The 21,624-nt window shown below is 38.2% G+C and overlaps 1 protein-coding gene across 1 annotated transcript in view; it reads right to left on the bottom strand.

The window, feature by feature from the left end:
- Nucleotides 1–21,624, bottom strand: part of ROBO2 (roundabout guidance receptor 2) — an 882,996-nt gene that overhangs the window by 111,404 nt on the left and 749,968 nt on the right. Inside the window, exons 6-7 of the mRNA XM_025895584.2 lie at nucleotides 8,839–8,966; nucleotides 5,601–5,612 (exon numbers count right to left, since the gene is read on the bottom strand). Of these exons, the coding sequence (XP_025751369.1) occupies nucleotides 5,601–5,612; nucleotides 8,839–8,966 (140 nt within the window). The remainder of the gene's footprint in view (nucleotides 1–5,600; nucleotides 5,613–8,838; nucleotides 8,967–21,624) is intronic.

Here is a 21,624-nt window from a genome sequence, read left to right as displayed (position 1 = left end):
TGCCTTTATTCCTTTTTTTCGCAGGAGAGAGCAGGAGGGTTTGCTGGTAATATGTTTAGAAAGGAAAAGCATACCCCTTGCTGATACAGTAAGATTTCGTCAAAATAACAAGTGTAATCTTCAAAAAAACATGAATTCACATGTTGAAGAGAAGAGCTAAGGAGATGAAAAGAGTAAAGAGCCTGGATAGGATAATAGGTTCCCTCTATAGTGAAAAAGATGACAAATTCCTGGTTTGTTTACACTTGAGAATAAATAAGGTTGAGAAGAGATACTCTGCTCAATTTGGGCAACTGTTAAATGATGAGAGGAAAAGGAGAAAGAGAAATGACTATTTATTTTGACTGACAATGCCAGCATTCAAGGAATAGGGCATACAATAGTTTTGTTGTTGAATAACACTGAGATAATATCCAAACTGCATTATGGTTGGCAGCAATTCAGAAAAGAAAGTAAAACGAAAAGTGAATGGATTAATGTATTGATTTTCATGTTCCTCTACAAGTAAAGTAAGCGATTTCTCCTTTTACAAGAAAGGAAGGGAAAAGTTTGGGGAGAGCAACACATCTAAAGACCTTTTTTATACACTAATCTTCAAAGACTTAGGGAGATACTCAGAAGTCACTGAAGTAAGAAAATAATTCCCATGATTTGAGCATGTTTTGGCAAAATTAAAAAAATGTATGCATTAAACTTCTTAAAATTTTCCCGAGCTAGAGTTCAGCAATTAAAAAAAAAAGAAAATAAATAAAAATAGGGTGCTTGATCACTTATTTCCTGCATTTGCTGTAAGTGGGTTTTCTCTAAGAGAAACAGCATGAGAACTGGCACCTGGAGCCACAGTGGAATGAGCAGGATGCCACAGTATGACATGCTAATAATTCAAGAACATACACTGTCATTTTTCATGCTTATCTTCGAAGAAGAATCCTCCATCAAATCTTCTGTTTTTCTGTTTTGACCTCTATCTGGCAAACCCAAGAAGATTTGGAGGAGCTGGAAATGAAGCTGAGTTTTGTGGACCAACACTTAAATGCTTGGTGGTTAATGTGCTCAGTGTCCACTTGCAGAGCCATTCTGGCCCACACATTGCAAAGTCTATTTCTATGACATCCGAAATTTATGATTCAACTTAAGTTCAGCTAGTAAACTTTTGTCAAAGTAGACATGCTAAGGACTTCAAGATTTTTAGATTGCTCTTTAAAAGCCTATGAAATACCAGAACAAGTTAGCTCCATATTTTAATCTCTTACCGGTATACGAAGAAATCTGAATTCCAATTTATGGCAACCTTTTTTCTTTAATCTGAAGAATTTGCCTATTTTTTAAACAATTATGATGTCTTATTCCTTCATTTAAGGAAGAAACAGATCCAAAAAGCTTAGTGTCCCTTGGTGTCCTTACCCTCTTCTGAAAATTTCTGTATGTGGCAGCTGAGAGGCAACACAGCACGTTTTGATATAGACTGGAGATTTGTGCCACTGAAAGATGGCACCGTAGTGCCAAGCATGATCTCATCTCTTCTGTCACACACCAATCGACATAACTGATATTTTATATATCCTCAGTGTCTCAAGTGAAGGTGATATGTTCATGAACGTAATAAAAATAAAGAACATTCATCCTATATAGATTTTCCCTGAAAGAGTTGGGATGAAGGAGAGCAAAGAGAATTCTCTCTCGCTTAACCAATCTGAACCGTCTGAGCAATGTAATTTCTAGCCACAACACCTAATACAACCTTGTATAATATACAGCCCTTTCTATTATGTTTCATGTTCTACCATCCCTAATAGACCACTAAGTCATGCCAGGCTGATTTATGTTGGGAAAACTTCCCAGTTCGGAATGAAATGCATCAGAGTCACATTGCACTTAAATATGAATAGGTTATATTTAATTAATGAGAAATTTGGAAAATTCCTAGCAGGTGTCTTATCTGTTTGTCTCTTCTCCAACATGGTAGGGAAGTTAAGATTTTGTAACTTGGTCTCCCTTTACTTCCTTAGTTAATTCCAAATACTTGATTTTTATCCAGGTGGCAAAACTGTCCCGCTTTTTGCTGCAAGTCACTTCTTTCTGGGAAGATGAGTTATAGCATATGACAACAAACTGAGTAAACTTGACTTACTGTAAAGCAACTGAAATGCAAAGAACTGACTTTTCACTCGGACTTAGTTGAAATCAATTTGCAAACTGAGCAGCACTCTGTCATCTGAATGATTTTTTGAATGATTATTAAAAAAGTAACTGGGACATCAGACAGATCTTCATAGATCTTCTATTTGAAGGTCTTCTGTCTCAAAGCAGTGTGTAACTGCTTCTAAAATAGTGTCATTGTCAATGGGAATATATGAAACTTTTGGGCTCTTCCCAACTATTGTTCTTCTTTTAGCAGTTACTCTCCTGCCCAGCTGCCATAAGAAATACAGCAGAATGCAAAAGTGAGAAAATTCATCTGGAAAAATCCATCTAATGAGTGAAGTAACTCCAGAAAAAGGTCTAAATAGAGATAATATCTTGTTTCCTAAACCCATCTGTTGCGAATCCTGTCGGAAATCTTTTCAAAAGGTTATAAATAAGAGAACATCTATTTTAGAAACGGGCAACGCATTTATTCCTAGCAGCGAATTCAACCATGATGAATAATCTGGCATAGAGCTGTTAAATTCACCAGCTGCCATCCACCTCGAGCAGAACCATACCTCATTTTATCTATGTAGTATATACCATTTGTTAATAGCTGCTTGAACCAAAGATGGTCACTGGCAGCCCCACTCTTGAATTTTCACTCAAGTTGAAATTTAAATAAAAATATCAAAATAGAAATATTTGAAACAGACAAAAACTCACCAGAAAACAAAAATTATTCCATTCGCAACAAGGATTACAATCCTGGAACATTAAAAATGTATTTGTCTATTCTTTGGTGACAAGACATTGGAAAAAAAAGAATTGCTTGGTCTTGTTTAAATCACAATAAAGACAAAACATGTCTGCTTTGAATTAGAGACAGTGATGAAAGGTAGAAGTACCTAGATAATTCTCTGGTGTCACAAAAGAATATAAACTTTTAAATGGCTCCCCTACACTTTAACATATACATAAATATATAAATATACTTCTGTTAAAATGTCAATCTCCTAGAGAGCTGTGAGCTTAATAACATTAAGTAGTGTTTGCTTTAGCTTCCTTTTGGCAAGGAGAGGTATTTTTGCTCTGCCTTCCAGTTAACTTCCTGAATAAAACAATGCTACAAATGCTATTCGACTCACCATTCTTGTCAAATGACAGTTTTAACAGAGGATCACTTGGGTTTCTTGGTGGAGAGGGAAGCCACTTTGGTTTGCCTTACCAGGCTTTAAATTTGAAAAAAAATCAGGTTAGGTAGTTGCATGCTTTGCCTGTTCTAGAGTGGAACAGAGCTATGAACTGTAGAAATCAGCTTGATTTCAGGTACTCAAGCACAAATGTCAATAAAGGTAGACACTATCATTGTCTGGAGGTACAGGATCTCATAAAAGTGATTGACATACAATGATCTGCTTCTACACAGTAATGACGACATACACACTTGTATGGGAGTCATATATGTCAAATATCTTTGGGGTTGGACTTAGTTACTCAACAATCTTTTCACAAGTCACAAAGATAATTTGGAAATTAAATAATTTGATAAAGACCATGTGCCCATGCGATAATTATTTTCAGATCAACCACTCTAATTTTAGTTTCCTGAATAAATGATGTAAAAGAAGAATGTTCTCTTGCAACAAAATAAAATAGCCTAGGCAGGGAATATGTGAAATTGAGCTCAGCATGATCACACAAAGGGATCATATACCTGGACATAAAGTAAATGGAGACCAAGAGCTGCTGAATAAGCTTTGGAGATGGAATCAGGGATGACTCAATGGTCTGAAAAGCCTTAAAAAAGAATCAGTGCTCTGAAATGAGACACCATCAACACTGCTGAAACCCATCATTTTCTTGTGAATCTCCAGTCATCTGTTTAATATGGCTTTCACACAGCCTGAAATGGTCTCTACTTTGTGATTTTTTTTCTTCCCTTTTTTTTAAAAGTCAGCAAAGTGAGAAAAATACCTAGAAGTAAAATAGTTTTAATCCTTAGCATTTCTTAGTACATGAAGAAGCAGCATCCCCTGACATGAAAGATTTATCTTAAAAGCACACTAAATTCATGCTGCACTTTCTAAGAAATGGAAAAATTTCTTGCAAGTTTACTCCATTTTTACACTATCACAACTCTTGGGAATTAATTTCTTAAGAACCAGCATAATGCCAAAGTAATACAGTAGTGATTTGGATTTAAAGCTTGCTATCAAAACCTCGAATGGAAAAGAGTGAATTTCTATTCTGTACAGGGAATTCTCCAGGCTTGGATAAGCCATGCCATGGCTGTGGAGGTATTTGGCTTGGCTCTATATTTGCTAGTTCAAGGAAGCTAATAAGATGGGATCACCTTGGTTCTGGAAAAACAGGCCTAACCTGGATTTTATCTTTTAATTATTCTAACCTTTCTTCCTCCAAACTCGGAACAGTGAAGAGCTGAGATGACTTCAAACTCACAGACTTAGGTCAAACACATATCTAGCAAAAGTTTTGACTAAATAAATAAAGACCAACCCACTCAGCAATCTCCATAAACAGCAGTACTAACTTTTTACACTAATTCAAAAAAATTGGAGTAACCATATTATTTGAAAAGACACATCTAAACACAAGCTACAAAAATCAGAGGAGCAGTGCAACTCATTAAACTAAATCCATATAGGCACAGAGTAACCGTCCATGAAAGAAAATTAAATAGTATGTTCAGGATATTTCTGAACACCAAAAGTGAATTTCAGCTATTGACAGTTGCAAAATTTCCATTATGCTTAGCTGTGTTTTTTGTACATTTTCAGAATTTCAAAGGCATAGGAAAATTTTCAGTGTGGGAATAAAAAACTTCAGAGGTTGTCTTCCTCAAGACTTGTTTTTCAAAACAGTCTGCATCCTATACAGTGCATTTCAAACTGCACTCCAAGATGACCCAAAGGCAAAAATCAGTGATGAACTTTTTTAAGAAGCACGAAAATCTACTCCATCCCCTCTCTGATTTCAGGACCACTTCATTTCAGAGCTCTTTGAAAGACACAAGGAAGACAGGACATGCAAAGCCTGTGCTATTACTGCTGTGCAATAAAAGCAGGATGAGCTGATCGTTTAGGGCCTGGTAGGAGCTCAGCAAAGTCAATACAATCCTTTCTCTTGATTTCAATGGCTTTTATACCAGGCCCATAAACCGACCATTAAAAACATCTAAATGAGTGATTTTTGCTCAGTATCACCACACCCACCCCCGTTTCTCTGATTGGCACTTGCTGGTGATTTGGCAAAATGAGTTTATACACGACACAGCAGAAAATACAAAGTTCAGAAACAGCACTTTGTCAGTCAAAATCACTTGCCTGGTGTTAGACAGTAACGACTATTAAGCGCTGGCTGCTCGTTTCAGCCAGTTAAATGCTGCTGCAAATGAAAGATGAAGCATTGCATGAAGCCATGCTAAAATGGATAGAAGGATGGTTACTTACCAACGGGGCGAGCTGTTGACATTACAATGGTGTAGTGAGAACATAAAAAAGAAATTAAAAAAAGAAAAGAATATCTGTCAGAATGCATGACGTGTAATGTTACCTTCCACTATGGATACTACCATGATTGCTAACCCCTCAAATGACAGCCTGAGTAAAATGTTTACTGTTGTTATCGCTCAGTCACGTGCCACTATTATCCCATTTACTTGAGCATAGCATCTGAACAAGCTGACTGGAACCATTCTCTGAGAAACATTTTTATTATCTTCGCATGCCATCATCAAGTATCATTGTTAATGCCTGATAAAAGAAAAATTGCATTGCATTAGCACAAACTTTTAGATCCCGATGAACACATCAATTTAAGCCGCACACTGCCGAATGTCATGCCAGTAGATGCAAGGCCTTTGCTTTCTGAGTCAAACACCAATTGAATTTTAAGCATGACCAGTCTGTACAGCAGTAAGGACTACAGAAAGCCCAGGACAATTTTTCTCATTCAATAAGGACATGAAAGCTTACAGCACAGGTTCTTTTTTTCCTCACTGACACTGCTGATGAAAATATAACAAATAGGCTGAAATGGCCACAGGGACTTCAACCCAGAACCTCCCAAATCACTCCTTAGGTAACTTCTATTTCCTAAAAAAATTGCTGCTGAATGATCGACAGGTTAATACTGTTTCAGGTTGATATCAAGATTGAAAATTGCTGCTGCAACAAGTGATTTCTTGATTATAGCGACAGCCCTTCATTATACTTGTGCTGGGGAAGAGGGCTGCCAGTCCCCCTGTTAATAAAATATAGACATCCCTTTCAGAAGAGCTGAAAAGTTGTATATAAAATTGACCCCAGGTTGCATCTGTGTAGGCAAAGCTTCCCTTGTTTCAGCAGCAGAAATAGTTACACATTGCTGAGCAACAGCACAATTTTTTTCTTTTTTTTTCCTCTTTTTAAGAAGATTACCAAGTCTGTGTGCTTATGTGCAGGCTAGGGTCAAACATAAGACATGCAGATTCAGAAGTAACAGAGCATGCAAGGACCTTCTTAGTTCTCAATCTTTCCATGGCTCTATCCCTACTTTGGGATACCCACTTCATTTAACTGTTTCAAGCCTGCTGCCCTTTCTCACCCATCATCTGTTGGAACACTTTTTGGCTTTTAGAATTATGAACATATTCCTTCTTCTGCAGAAAGACAAGGTGTAAGTGATTTGCATCTTTCCAAGGGAGGGCCTGAAGTCTGAGTCACAGACATCAGATTCTGGTGTTTGTGACAGTGTAATTCAGCCTTCCTGGCTGGGAGCTGAGGATTGCACTGCTGTCAGGTTGCCATATGCAACCATTTGGCACCTGCAAGGACCAAGGCACCCTTAAGGTAAATTTTGAAATGCTAAGTGGTTTTGCTCCTCTGCGTGACAAGTGGTTACAGTAAAAGTAGTGTCAGATAAAACTGTTAAAAGTTGAAGAATTCAGAATTAAGACTTTCTTTAATTAAAAAGACCATTGCTCATGGTCCCCTTAAAGTCAATGGGAGTTTTCCTAGTCCTTTGTTTTCAGAAAATTCGGAGTAACAGACTTCTCTGGTGAATTTCTTCACTTTTCTCATTTTCTGTCATATCCTGAACATTTAGTAAGCTTATAATATCATGGCTTCCTTAGAGTTGGATAAACATTATGTATTTGACCATAAATGACAAACCCAGGAGGAAAAATACACAAGACAATAAAAATCTGCTTTTTTGTGGGAAAATCAATTAAATTATGTATTTCCTCGAGTTTTTTTCTGTTGTTTCACTTTTCATTGTGTTCAAGCTTGGGTGATTTCAAAGGATTTTTTGTCTTGGTTCTAACTATTGTTTATATCACACGTCTGGGTAGCAAATCTGAAAGGCTTGCTCCAGTAATGTACACAGTGGACACAGTTACAGGAGTGTTTAAAGGCTACTGAATTGGTTACCAGATTTATGGGATACTGTGATCCTGCCTGTGACAAAGGAACAGGGTGAGACTATTTCTGGGAGTTTGCTGTGGTGACTGTTTTTCTCATGTCACAATACAGAAGAACAATCTCTTACATAAGCATGCAGCAGGTAAACCTATTTCTTCAGCTTAAAACGGGAAGAGCTGCATTGTCACCATGGTCTAAAGTGAACACTGAGGTAGTATTTCAGCAGATGGATTATCACAATGCTCTCTTTTCTTTGTTACATACTAAGATCTCTCCCCTTCAAAGCCACTTGGTGCTTTTTTTTTTTGTCCCTTTGAATTCAGCAAATTAAACTGAACTGTGTCCATGCATTAAATGGATGGAAATGGAAGCTGGCCTCTTGGGTCAGTTGACCCTAGTTCTAATAAAGCAATCCATTGAGACTTTGAACATTTGATTTAATGTGTATGAAAAGAGGAGGACAGATAAAGCTAAAAATGTTTTTATTAACCTTTCACAGCTCTACCAAAAACCGTCAGCATGCACCACTAAACTGTGAAATAGTGTCTGCATGATATCCATTGTGCCAAATTGCTGCTTATCTTTTGGAATGTAGTAATGACTATTATATTCTGTTTACTCATATGGAAATATCAGCCTACAAACTTTTTCTCTCCCCTTAATCTTTAGCATGTCTATATCTACTGTCACAAAAGATATTTTGTCAACTCATTGTTCTACCAGCCTTAAAGCCTCCTTACCAAATCAAACAGCAGCACATAAACAGACTGGGTACTATAGACCACAAATATTTTAGGAGAGAATATGTTAGTCTTTACCTTGCAATACTCACAAAATTTAATTAGGATTTTCTCTTTCCTTTGGCTATGGTTTATCTTGCAGATAAAGGGTAATGGTAGAGAGTTTAATTATAGCAGAGCTAATCACATAATAATATTATCTACATTATGTTTGTCATTGATATAGTTACAATACTCCTTGTACCTCTTAAGAGAAAGAAACGTGAATAATGGCCTAAACTGATGCCCACGGTTATGTAGTGCTTGCTTAAGCATATATATTGTTCTTCAATAAAAACACAGTTCTTTAACTGCAGGGAGATCCTATCCTATTGAAGTCAATTAAAATTTTACCTGAAATATCACCAGGACCGGGATTTCACCAGTGATGTAAACCACTGCCGTGCACCCACAACTGCCCAAGGGTACGTGAAACCCAAACAATGCCAGGGGAGGATGTGGCCCATTCCATCAGAAACCAATTTATCCATACAGGACACACTCACCTCGCACAGTGAGGGTGGCAGAGGCTTCCACTTTTCCGACTCTGTTCTCAGCAATGCAAGTGTAGGTTCCCTCGTCCGTGCTCATGGCTTTCTTGATGCGCAGAGTGTAGTCGTCTTTGATGTCATACCTGTGGGACAGGAAAAGGATGAAAACTCGTCTTGTGGACAACAGAGAGGAACAGAAACTACCACCTGGATTACGCCACTCTGAATCTATCTTGGAGCCAACTTTGGAAGATAAATTATTATCTGGCATTAGATAATTCCGACAAGCATTAATCTTCGTGACATTTTTATTGCACTCTGCATTAGTTAGAAACTTTACATAAAATTAGTATTGCTATGTTCACTCAGTATTAGGGCTTTATTAATAATATCATTCACTTTGTCCTTGATCTAGAGCAATAAGATAAAATTAGGCTATCAGACATCAGTTATCAATACATGACAGCTCAGGTTTATCATGCCTTTAAACTGTGTGAGCTACACATTTTACCTTTTGCTGATTTGGAAATTTCCCTTTATGTACAGTTTTTCCCTACAGCAGCAATCCCTTAGGGAACCATGAGCATGTTGGTAGGATCTCACACTACCCGATTGCAGACAATAAAAAATATATTCAAACTCTGGAATGTGACATTTATTGAAGAGGTACATTAAAGCAGATTTATCAATTTCACAGAAATACCCCAAAATGATTCATTAAGGGTGGACAATAACATTTTCTCTTTCTTAAAACACATTAGAAACAATTCAATTATGCTTTTTACATTTCTTTGTTTCTCTTGCTGAAATAATTCTAAAACTATGAGGATGTATAAAATGTGAATTAATACAAAGTATTCCAACATGCAGTGAACATTCATTCTCGAGGCATTTAAAGTGCTTATATCCAGAAAAATATTTTCAGTTAAATTGTTATTATCCTGCAGAAGTCATGCTTAACAAACTATTTTAGGCTCTCATCCAAAGCTCATTAAAGTCAATGGGAGACTTCATCTTTTATGAAGTGCATTTGGTGGTCCCCAAATCAGGAAAACACTGAATTCCAGTATGGGTATTTTAATCTTGAAATACTCTCTTGTAAAATTAGTTTCAACAACATTTCTTCTTCACATAGTAAGCCTACAATAAATTAAGTCATCTTGAACCTGAAGTTGGCTTCAGATTCTCATTTACTAAACAGTGAAATAGGAGCATGAAACTAAAGAAAAATCAAGACTTCAGGAGATGCCAGTACTATTTCTCACTGCATTCACAGTCATGACATAACTTCAGAAGGACTGATTTACCTTCTCTTTGCTATACAGTAAAGAACTTACAGACTTGTTCATATGGAAGAGTACCCTTAAAAGTTTTGATGAATAAGAATGCAATGCAGTTACTTAGAGGAAGGTTGTCAGGCTCTGTAAGCATTTTTAAATGCATTGGGAACAGAAAACATAATTTTTTTTGTACATAATATAGATTGCTGTTGGTTCCTTTAATATAGATTTCTAGAGAGAACACTGAATGCTAACAGACTTTCAAACATTTTAACTCAAAGGGTCTTATATGTTGAAGCATTTAAGAGTTCTGTTAGGTCTAGTTAGATATCAATTACAACATTATTGCCAAGACATCTTTTCACACTCACTACAATACAACTTCATTCTGTATTCAGTAAGTCCATTCTATTAATTAATAAGAAATAATTTTAAAAAGACCAAATTGAGGTTAACCATTCTGTCAGAGTTAACATAAACACATACAAAACCCATTTTCCTAGGAGTTACACTTAATTGTATGTACATGCAGTACCTCAGGTTTAAGTAACGAGTAAGAGATGGGTCAAGGGGAAGAATAAGGAGATGCCATGGCAAACTTCAGCAACTTGTAGGGATATGTCTTTCGTCAGTATAATGCCTTTGGGTGGGGGGGAAGTTATGATGCTAGAAATACTTAACATGCCGTTTCTGGAGCACTACAGATCTATTGCAACTACATTCAACAGCCACATGCAGTTGAGGAACATTTCTTCTTGACTGCTCACAAATTATGTCATTTTTGCATGCTGTGCTGCATTAGTCAATGGCAAACAGAAATCACTGTTTATATAAGAGAGAAAATGCAAATTTTCCCCCCTTGAAAATCTCAAGGATGTGACAACAGTATCCCACACTGATGGAGCAGTTACTTGTCCTTGGTGACCGCAGAGTTGCAGACAAGAGAAAATGCTTATTTTCTTGACATGAGGTCAGCCCTAGGAGTCTAAAAATATAAATTTGTATTCAGCTCGTGTAAGATGAGAAAACTAAGATCAGTTGTAATATAAATATGAATTGGATATAGGAATCAGAGTTATAAAGCTGGGCAACAATTAGTCATTGCTTATTTTTTTTTTAATAGGACAAATAACATCCCTGTGGTTCCCTTAGTGCTGCCAAGAGAAAAACAGAGAGGCAGCAGGACTGCATCTGACTGAGGGGCTGCTTGAACTGGGATGCAGGAGGCCTGGGACAGGGCCCTCCAGTCTGCTGTGGGCTGCAGCTGACTCGCTCCTCTCTCCGATGTGCCGGTGACGGCATGCCAGCCAGCTGCCTTGGAGGCTCGGGCAGCCTTTATGCCTGCACCTGCCAATCATGCAAATTGTGCAAAGGCTGCTGGGGGAAGGAGCCAGCTGCATGGCATGCCAGGACGCAGAGCAAGGGTGCAGCCATCATCTCCCACGCGGGCCGTGAAACGGAGGGTGGCGAAAACATGTCGCTCTCACGGTCCAGTTATCAATTAATTCAAGGACAGATTCAGCTCTCCCAGTCCGCTTCTCCTACAAGGCCAAACTGGGTTTTTGGACCATCCTGACAGAATGTGCCATCCAGCAATTAGATTCATACATAGATGGGCCCATGGGACATTATAACCATCTGCTGTCCTGAAGTATTGATACGCTGCCCCTCAGTCATCTGTTCCACCCGCACTGTCCCCAGAAGTCACCACGGTTCAGTGAAGAGCTCTGACAGATGAAGCAGGAAGGAAGAAAACTGGCTTTTAGACTGATCCACAGCAGCACAAGAAGTTTGTGCAAGAAGGGACCACATGAAGTAACAAAGAGTGAAGACTGAAGATGTGTTCAGGATCCACCTGTGCAGCCTCGAACAGTGTGTCCTCCCCTCTCTGTTCCACAGCCTCGTATTCCCACAGCGAGGCGTTTTCACCTGAGTTTTTGTGGAAGTTCACTCTCACCTGGATTAGTGCTATTGAACACTTGGGAATCAAGATTAGGGCCTTTGCTACTACCAATCACAGAGAGAGGTTACCAGGCTCCTGGACTGACCATGGAATGGCAGGAATCCAGAGTGCAGTGGTTAAATTGTTCCTCAGTGTAGCCAGTGCACTCAGAAGGCAATGCCTTCAAAATATGTGCAGTGTCAAGAAACAACTTGTGACATATTGCCCAAATATTGCTGACTCCTAGCCAATTAATGCTAACATTCAGCTAAAACCATGGGGTGTCAGACATCAGCTTCACATATTTATGGCCATCTAATTGATTTTAAGTACTTCTCTTTGTTAAACATTCAGAGGTGCTTCACCATTCGGTTTAGCTTAGACTTCAGCCATCAGATTGAGCTGGGAAAGGTCTTTTAAACAGCCAGTCAGTCTGTGTCAGATATGAACCAGCCACTTTTGGGCACCACGTTAAATAATTTCTGTTCTACAAGTAATAGAGCAGATCTGCCTTTAATTACCCGAGAAGGAAGGGGCTGGCAGGGGACTGGCAAGGAAGAAAGAAAGAGAGAAACAAGAGGCAGATGAGAAAACACTGCTGGTGAGGAAATTCTAATAGAAATTGGGTGATTTTGAGTGAAATCTGGCAGTCTCTGGCACATATGAATGCATTCATTGTTGCTAGTTTTGATTAATGACAGTTGTACAATAGTGTGCTGACAGTCACTGCCATACAGACACAATTTTTTTTGATATGAAACACTGCTGAAAATGCAACCCAATCAGATTTGGCCCCTGAACAACATGTGCTATCATCACTGTACCGTGAATTGAGATTGATTGGTAACCAGCTGTGACAAAGTGGGAAAAAGAGCCTTGTCTTTTTCAAGAAAAGAAAAGAAGAAAAATAAAAAACTGAACTGTGTCAAAACCATTACCATCTGCTCAACTAAATAACAAATAAAACAAAACACATTGACTGTTTTTAACTATCACAAATTAATGTACTGAGGTTGAATTAATGTATTGACTTAAGTATCTAAGAATAAACTTGAATTGAACTGGTTTTGTCACAGTTATAATTCCTCCCCCCCCCATTTAAAAGTGTATCTGTTCATACTCAGCCACCAATCTTCCATGGTTATCAAATAAAAAAATAAGATAAAAAAATTTACTGAACTTAAAGAGAGATTTAGCAACATGCTTTTTTTTAATATATTTTCAGAGTGTTTCAGAGAACCTCTAGTTTCCAGATTTTCAAAAATGTGCAAGCAGCTGTTCATAAAAATATATGCACTTCTTTTGTCTTTAACATGCAGAGGTAGTGAAAATATGTCTCCAGTTGGAGTAATTACACTCCTAAATGTCCAAGTAGGCCTAACTGTTAATACAAGCATGTACTTGCTTTAGCAGTGTATTTTAAACTTCACAGAATTCATCACTAAATTCAACAACATCCAACTCAAAATGTCTTATTTCTTGCTAAAGGGAGCTTGCAAGAGGAAAAAGTCACATCTTAACTGTTGCAAATAATGCCGCTGGCATTATTTAAAAAAATTTAAATCTGTTTATACCAGGCATCTATTTTCTTCTAAAACATTACTGTAAATAAAATAAAATAAAATAAATAAAATATTAGAATCTTTGTATGTATGCATTGTAGGCTTTTCTTTCCTTTTTTTTTTTTTTTTTTTTTAGATTTTTTTTTTTTTTTTTAGAGATGGCACAAAAATGACTTTGCTCTATTTCCTTTTGCCTCTTTGCCAGACTATTTTGCAAAACACGCACAAAGCTTCAAGATTACTCACAACATGGATGATTAGGGAGCCCAAACAGAGAGATGCTACTGGCCAAAACCAGAGTAAACAGGAGGTAGTTAAGGAGGCTTAAGCTTCTGTCTCCACTTCTCTTTTGTGGTGCTGGCACTTCAGCTCCCAGCACAGTGCCACAGCTTTTCACTGGCTCCAAGACTGTGCCAGATGGAGGGAGCCAGAGGGAAGCTGCAGTGAGATAGGAAGCGTGAGCTCGTTACCTGCTTCAGCCTTGTGTGATCCAGAAGCAGACAGCAGCGCCTCCGTTCCCACCGGCAATGCCCTACTCCCAGCTCCCTTACACAAATGGAGTTTTGTTCACTTCCATCCCATGCACTGACAAGCGGGAGAAGAAAGAAGCCCAGACCTCTGTGAGTGACAGCTTTCTGAGGGAAAGATAAGGGAGTCTCTGGTTTCCTTTCCCTAGTTAACCTGAATCGCCAACAGAGAGAGCACGAATGTGTACATTTGTGTGCACTGGTCTCAAATTACTCTGTTGTGCCCCTGAAATCAAGGCTAGTTGCTGCTGGGTGTCTCTTAAGACACTGCTTACAGCTGTGATAAATTGAGCTACCAGGGAGCGATCCCCAAGGTGCTGACAGGATGGCTACCACTAACATCTACATGTCTGCACTCCCATTTATCTTTTGGCTGTGCCATTCCTGCCACAGAAAGGTAGGAGAATACGTGACATTACCTTGAATTTCTTCCTGGGAGGCACATAGGCAAGCAGTCATATAAAAGGGTTCACAGGCCTTATCCCATACAACAAATCAGAAAAAGAGCTATATGGCACAGGCTACTATTCACTATTCTGATTTTTCTTAAAGTATGCTGACAGCACGTTCTGCTTTAGTTCAAAACCTCTTATGGGTTGTGATCAGCATATCATTTGTAAATGTTAGGGTAGTCACTCTCACTTGCAATATTACAAAACACAAACCCACACTGCACTGTGTTTTAAACCAAGACATTCAACAAAATGGCCTAAATCTCATAAAACATGTATATAACTGTAAAGTCACTGGGCCAACACTGTGAAACCATACCTGTGTCCATGAAAATGGTGTTCTCCAAATTCTCTGGAAGCATTACACTCTGCAGTACTGCTCTTACGTGCAAACAGACAGGTGTGACTGCACATAACTAGTGCCTCACAAAATCAGGAGCCAAGCTCTCAAAAGAGAACCAAGAAATTAAAATGAGACTGCTTTTGGATTCTCTTGGAAATAATTTGGAAACAAACAGAAGTTAAGAACAAAACATATGTTTGGGAATCAATGACTCAGTAAACCCTATCTAAACTTATGCAAGCTCCATCTTTTACCTCTACATCTCTGCACAGAGAAGTGTACTCACAGGGAATTACCACATGATAATTACCCAAAATGGGGTCTGATTTGATTTTAGTTCCAGACATGGCTCCATATTTCAGAAACTGGAGCGTCAGTGGAAGTATGATCTAAGAGACCACGTAATGGCTTGGCATGGAGACCCATCCTCCCATCACCAGAAGCAGTCCTTTCCCTCACAGCTGAGACACATTTCTCAGGCACTTGGGGAAATTTGTATTATTAATGTGCATGTCATAAATTCATCCGTCAGAAAAGTACCTTTGATTCTCAGAGTTGTCTGGTTTCATCCATTTCTGGGTTTGAAAAACTGAAATGATACTTCAAGGATTGGAACAAAGTAAGAAGATCTGAGTCCAGACCAGCATCTGGCACTCACTAAACTTGGCTTGATGCATTTTTTTTTAACATGAGCACATAGATCATAAGTAGTTTGAAATAAACAGAGTTTGTGTTTGCCTATCTATTATTATTTGCCTTAAGCATGATAAACGATTACCATAACTTGTCAGAGAACTGAAGTATTTTCTAATCAGTATTTCGAATCAGTAACCAACCTTGAAGTGGTAATTAAAGATGAAGTCATGTTAATGTTTTAATGAAACTGCCTTCAACGTTGCAGTTGAGCCAGAAGTCATATTCTTAAAAAGTACATTTTGCTAATGTTAAGCAATTATCAATGTAGGACTTACCAATAGAAACTTAAAATAATTCTCAGGGTTAAAACTTTACCACTGAGGTTTTTTCACTGATTGTGTAAGTTTATTTGTTTTTGACAGAGATGACAACTTTAGTATCCCATGCAGGGATGGAATGTGTTAATGCAGAAGAAATCCCTGCAGGCCACCCATCTCAGTAGCATCAATAGTCAGAGTTCTTGACTCTTACTCCCACTTGAACATGACTGCCAGCTTCCCTCTCCCTGCTCTCCTGAGGGTTTGATAGAAAAATTGCATAGTTAATTATCTTTACTTTTTCATTCTATATTTTAATAGTCAATAAACTGATTACAGTGAGATTAAACTGTTTGGTATTCTTATACTTTTCAAGAAAGATGGCTACCTAAATATTCTAAAATTTATAAATGCAGTGTATAAACTATGTGATCATTAAGTTTTTACTCAGTATACTTTGCTTTTCTGATAGTAAAGAAGATTCAAGCACTAGAATGAGTATTTTGAGTGAAATTCTACATTAAATTTTACTGTGTCTCCTTCCTACAAGATTTTTTTTTTTTACTTCAGCCTTCTATGAGCGGAAAATTCAGAGAAACCCAAGTTCGAGGCTACTACTACTGGCATTGTATTTTGTTTCTGAGCTCTGCCAGTGACTTCATTAATTCCCTGAAATTTAACTACTTTAGGATGTTAAATAAGAGAATAAAAAAAAATTCAAACCAAAACCAAAACAAACATTTCCCTGTAACAATACTATTTCAAGTGCACTGTCAGTGATCACTTCATAGATCACCAATGGTTCACACAGCATAAAGAGAAAACACGCAGGCAGGAGTGCTAGTTGACACAATTCCTTTATGGATGCTGTCCATGGAGTTGTAAAGCTATTTTTCCCACCTTGACCCTTATGTAAGCAACTGGAGACTGTTTTCATGAATCTGCAAACAGACTGCCTGAAACAATAGCTCTTCTTCAGCTCTGTGGTGAGAACTGACACTTAACATGAAGCCAATTTAAATGTCAGTGTTATTAACCATTTCTCTACTGATCAGTCTAGCAGAGCCACACATCTAACACTTTTGCTCACAGCATTTAATATTTCAGACAAATGGAATGGCAGATAACTAGTGGGTTAAATTTCAGACCTCTGGGGTAACTGTGAGATGATGCAATTATAGGAATTTATTCAATGTCAAGCTTTGGGGGATTTAGAACATAAAAAATACTCTCATTTACACATTCACTTGGCCTTGTATTTCTCATAAAAGTATAAGAAGTAGTTTTTCACTTACAGAGTAGGAAGCGATCAGTGACAGGCAAAATATCAACCAGAGAAAAGGGATGCTCAACCAAAAGTACAAGAGAAGGAGGTACCCCACAAGCACTGGTGTACATCATCTTGATGCTATATACACAAAATTAACCAATCCCTGCATCTATTTCACCTCTCATCACCTCCTTATCTCTAAATGATATCTCTGGCTTTACAGAAGTTTCCTCAAATGGTTCAACACAACAGCAAAAAGATGCTTACACTGCACTTTGCTGAGATCTGCCTGTGTTCACTCAGGATCCACAGACTCTACAAGCTGCAGAGTAGCTCACTCTGTGCCAGCTGTGTGCTGCACTACACCCATGGTAACATCCTCTACAAACCATCTCTGCTCCCTCCAGATGTATGTAAGGACACAAACAGCATATTAAATCTCTTTCTTTCACTGTCTCCTTTTGACAAGCTGTTAAGAACATCCAATCTTCTCCCCTACGCTCCTCATAAAGGGACTTAATCTCTCCTTAATGCTTTAGCTTAGGGAAAAAAAAAAAAAAGATGGACATGCAAATCATACAGGATCTAACCAGAAGTGACAAACAGTGCATGTCATATAGCTAATATGAAAAACATCCTTTCCCCCCGACCCTTTATTTAAAACCATTAATTGTCATTAATTGCAATAGAAATTTGCTGATGTAACCAAAGATTATATCCATTACACTACTAAAACACACTCTTTAATTAATTTTCAATACACATTAGGCTGCATTTTGTTACAATCAGCACAGATATTAACTCGAACAAAGCACACAGCACTGTAGTGTTATTAACTCATATTTCATTGAAAGGTCAGTCTCCCCTTCGTTGTATCTAGAGGGGGCTGTAGTTAAATACCTCACTATCCCATCCACAGAATATAAATGGAATTATGTAGCACTGCTGTTTACTCTCAAAAATTACTGTCTCTCTTGCTTACAGGGCCTTATCCTGCCATTATGAATGCGGTGGGTTGAACCCTGATTAGATGCAAGGTTCCCACCAAAGCTCTCATGAGAGAGCAACAACTCTGCAGACACCCAGAGCAGTGAAGAAGGAGTGGGGGGGGTGTTCCAGGTTCCTGAGCTGAGATTCCCCTACAGACCAGGGTGCAGACTGTGGTGAGACAGCTGTGCCTCTGCAGCACATGGAGGTCCATGGCAGAGCAAGATCCACCTGCAGCCCGTGGAGGACCCCACAGTGGAGCAGGAGGATGCCTGGAGGAGGTTGTGAGCCTGTGGGAGAATCCCTGCACTGGAGCAAGGGAAGGGTCTGAGGAGTCTTTCCCCTGAGGAAGAAGTGGTAGAGACAACATGTGATGAACTGACTGTAACCCCCGTTCCCCACCCCCTACTCTGCTCTGAGGGGGCAGGCAGAGAAAATCGAGGGTGAAGCAGAGCCCGGGAAGAAGGCAGGGAGGAGATGTTTTTAAGGGTTGGTTCTATGTCTCGTTATCTTATTCTGATTTGGTTGATAATAAATTGAACTAATTTTTGCCCACATCAAGTCTGTTTTGCCCATGGCAGTAACTGGTGAGTGATCTTCCCATTCGTATCTTGACCCATGAGCTTTTCGTTATATTTTCTCTGCCCTGTTCAGATGAGGAGGGAAATAACAGAAAGGTTTTGGTGGACAGTTGGCATCCAGTCAGGGTCAACCCACCACATTGGAGAAATACAAATGCAGAACTTCTCTGGCCATCAGGGCCTTTCTAGATGTCCTCTTAAGGAATCCAGCTTTTCTGAGTTCATTAGGATAAGGTTTGCTGCCAGTTGCATTTAAATCCATTTCAAAGATTCTCATCTGGAAGGACAGTAACGTATTTTTTAAAATTTCATGTTTTACTCTTAGTTTTGGGCTCACAAGATGCCATGAAGGAAAGTACAGAAATTATAGGTGTGTACTTTCTCAATAAGTACTATCACACAGTATTTCTGCCGAAACTTTGCAGATGCAATCACTTTTCAGGTACAAAGCATCCAGTTCTAGAAACATAGTAAAACTAACACCTACACAGACTTGTGTTGTTGCAGCTAACATACATATTGGAATATATAATTTAACTCTATGCTTTAAGAATGCTCTTTCCCAAACAATTTTTAATGAATATTGTTAATCTTCAGCAAATAAGAAAACTTACTGTGCTGTTTGTGGTTTTCACTGCTGCGTGACACCGCTCTGCTTCATTTAATAACCTACAATCTCTCAACACTTAGCAATATACCTTGTGTAAACTTCACACCACTGTCGTTCTGAAGCATCACTCTTGGTTTTTCTGCCTACACTCCCACTGCCTGGGTGATGCATAAAACAAATACCTCTTCCTGCTGGTGCAGTTGCCACTTTTCATCTCTAGTACAATATCCACCTAATCAGACAGTGCCTATAAGTGCAACTTAAAAGAGCAGGTTGTAATTTCATTAAAGATGTATTTACTGAGCTAAAACAGCTGTTCTGGGCTGGAATGCAAAAAAAAAGGCCTATGTGATTGCTACTCAGTCATTTTTAAGGCAACTGAAAAATACATTTGCTGAGCTAACCTCACTCTCCCGAAGAGCTGGCACTGCTGGCTTCTTCTGTATAAAAGGTTTAAACAGTTATTATAGTGTGTCATAAATTTTGACTTGTAATTGAAAATCTCTTCACTTCCTACAAAAAAAAAAAAAAGTCCTTATTACTTGCTATGTAATTACAGACCATGCAGCTGCTCTCTTCGGCTTCGCTAGAAAATTTGAAGAAATGAAACACTGTGCAAACCTTATTCAAATGTTATTAAATTGCTAGTCATAGATATGCCACTCTCATACTGGAGGCTCTCAAATAATATCACTTTCTTCCTGTTACCAGGACTAAAAAGTAGATGAATCAGAAGTGGATCCAGGTCATATTGAGTTTCCCACCACAGAGGAGACCATCAGGTCTTTAGCAGGAAAGTATAATCTCTATTTCTGCCAAGAAGACATCAAAGGAAAAGATACCTGAGCATGTATCTGGAAAGAGACTTCAGTGCATAAAGACAATTTTTATTTCATTTTCAATAGGTCCTAATAATTATGCACGGCCACAATTGTCTAAGTCACTTCACTACAATCTTTGTGCCATTTCCTTGTGTCATTTATAATGAAAAGAAACTATTCATGAAATAGTGAACCTCATATTTCAGCCAAAGGCATGGGATTGGTGACCCCACAATATCCTGTTCACCTCCAGTGGTTTGACATGAGTCATACTTGATTAACTATTCCCTAGCCTTTGTGTACTGTGGAGGCTATGGTGTGATGCTGAATTTTCAGAGCAATTAAAATAAAATATACACCATGCGCCCCTACCTTTGATTTACAATGCATTTCAGTCTTGGGTCACTGATTTGAAATGGGCAGCTTCTGGAAAAAGGCTTTACATACCCCTGACTTCACTTTGCATTTTGTTTCTCCCTGTTGGTGCTGTATCAACATTTAAACCAGCAAGTTATTAATTTGCTGGGATCAGTTTGGGCTCTAACAAGGATTTTAAAGACTGAAGATTACAATTAATTCATTATCACAGTGTAAAAGAACTATGAAAATGGTTATCATACATAAGTCACAACATTGTTTCCATCTAGTGTTTATTGTTTTCTTAATTCCTGTCCAGACATATGCAGAAGAGCTCCAGGATACATATTACAGTCTGAAATCTCAAGTGAGGTCTACAGGATGTTGGACAAGTAACTTCCTGTGACTGCCAGTGAGATCAATGATTCCTTGGCATTTTGAAAAATTCCACTCAAAGAACCACTTTGAGGTTTTAAATTCAAAATACAGACTACCATAGTCGGTTTAGATCATCAATTCAAAGTAGCTAAAATTTGGAATGAAGTTTTGGACCTTCAGAATAAACTAACTGCTCTCAGTTTTAAAGCACAGTTATTCATATAGTTCTGGTTAATTACACAGACTTTTCAACAAATGGCCAAATTAATCTTTTATAAACAGTGATGCTTTCAAACATAATCATTTCTTTAGAAGCGAGGATTTTTTTTCTCTTTTAATCCAACTGCAACTGAAGATGCTTGTTGTTCATCAGGGACCTTTATAATTAAAACTCCAACAGTCTGAAATTATTTTCCAATTATTACTCAACACACAAATGGCTGCAGCAATACTATTTATACTTGTCACCAGAAAATACTGTGATTGCTTTCACACATGTCACTAAAAAAAAAACAACTAAAAGGTGGAAAAACTAAAAAAACTAAGGTGGAAAAACAGAGAAGGAGTTCTGAAAGATTATGGATCCATTATTATTGATTCTGGTATTCACCAGGAGCAAATTACAGAAGCAAAATGCAAAAATTCAGTCTGTCCCACTTTGCTGCCACTGAACTAAACACTTTTGGAAGCTGAACTAACAACAGACACATTTAAAAATTTGCAGTAATTGTTGAAACA

Source organism: Manacus vitellinus, unplaced genomic scaffold (genome assembly GCF_001715985.3).
Source record: "Manacus vitellinus isolate BGI_N305 unplaced genomic scaffold, ASM171598v3 scaffold_34_pilon, whole genome shotgun sequence".
NCBI lineage: Eukaryota > Metazoa > Chordata > Aves > Passeriformes > Pipridae > Manacus > Manacus vitellinus.
Note: the sequence above shows the minus strand (reverse complement) of the source record. Positions and strands in the feature narration are given on the sequence as shown.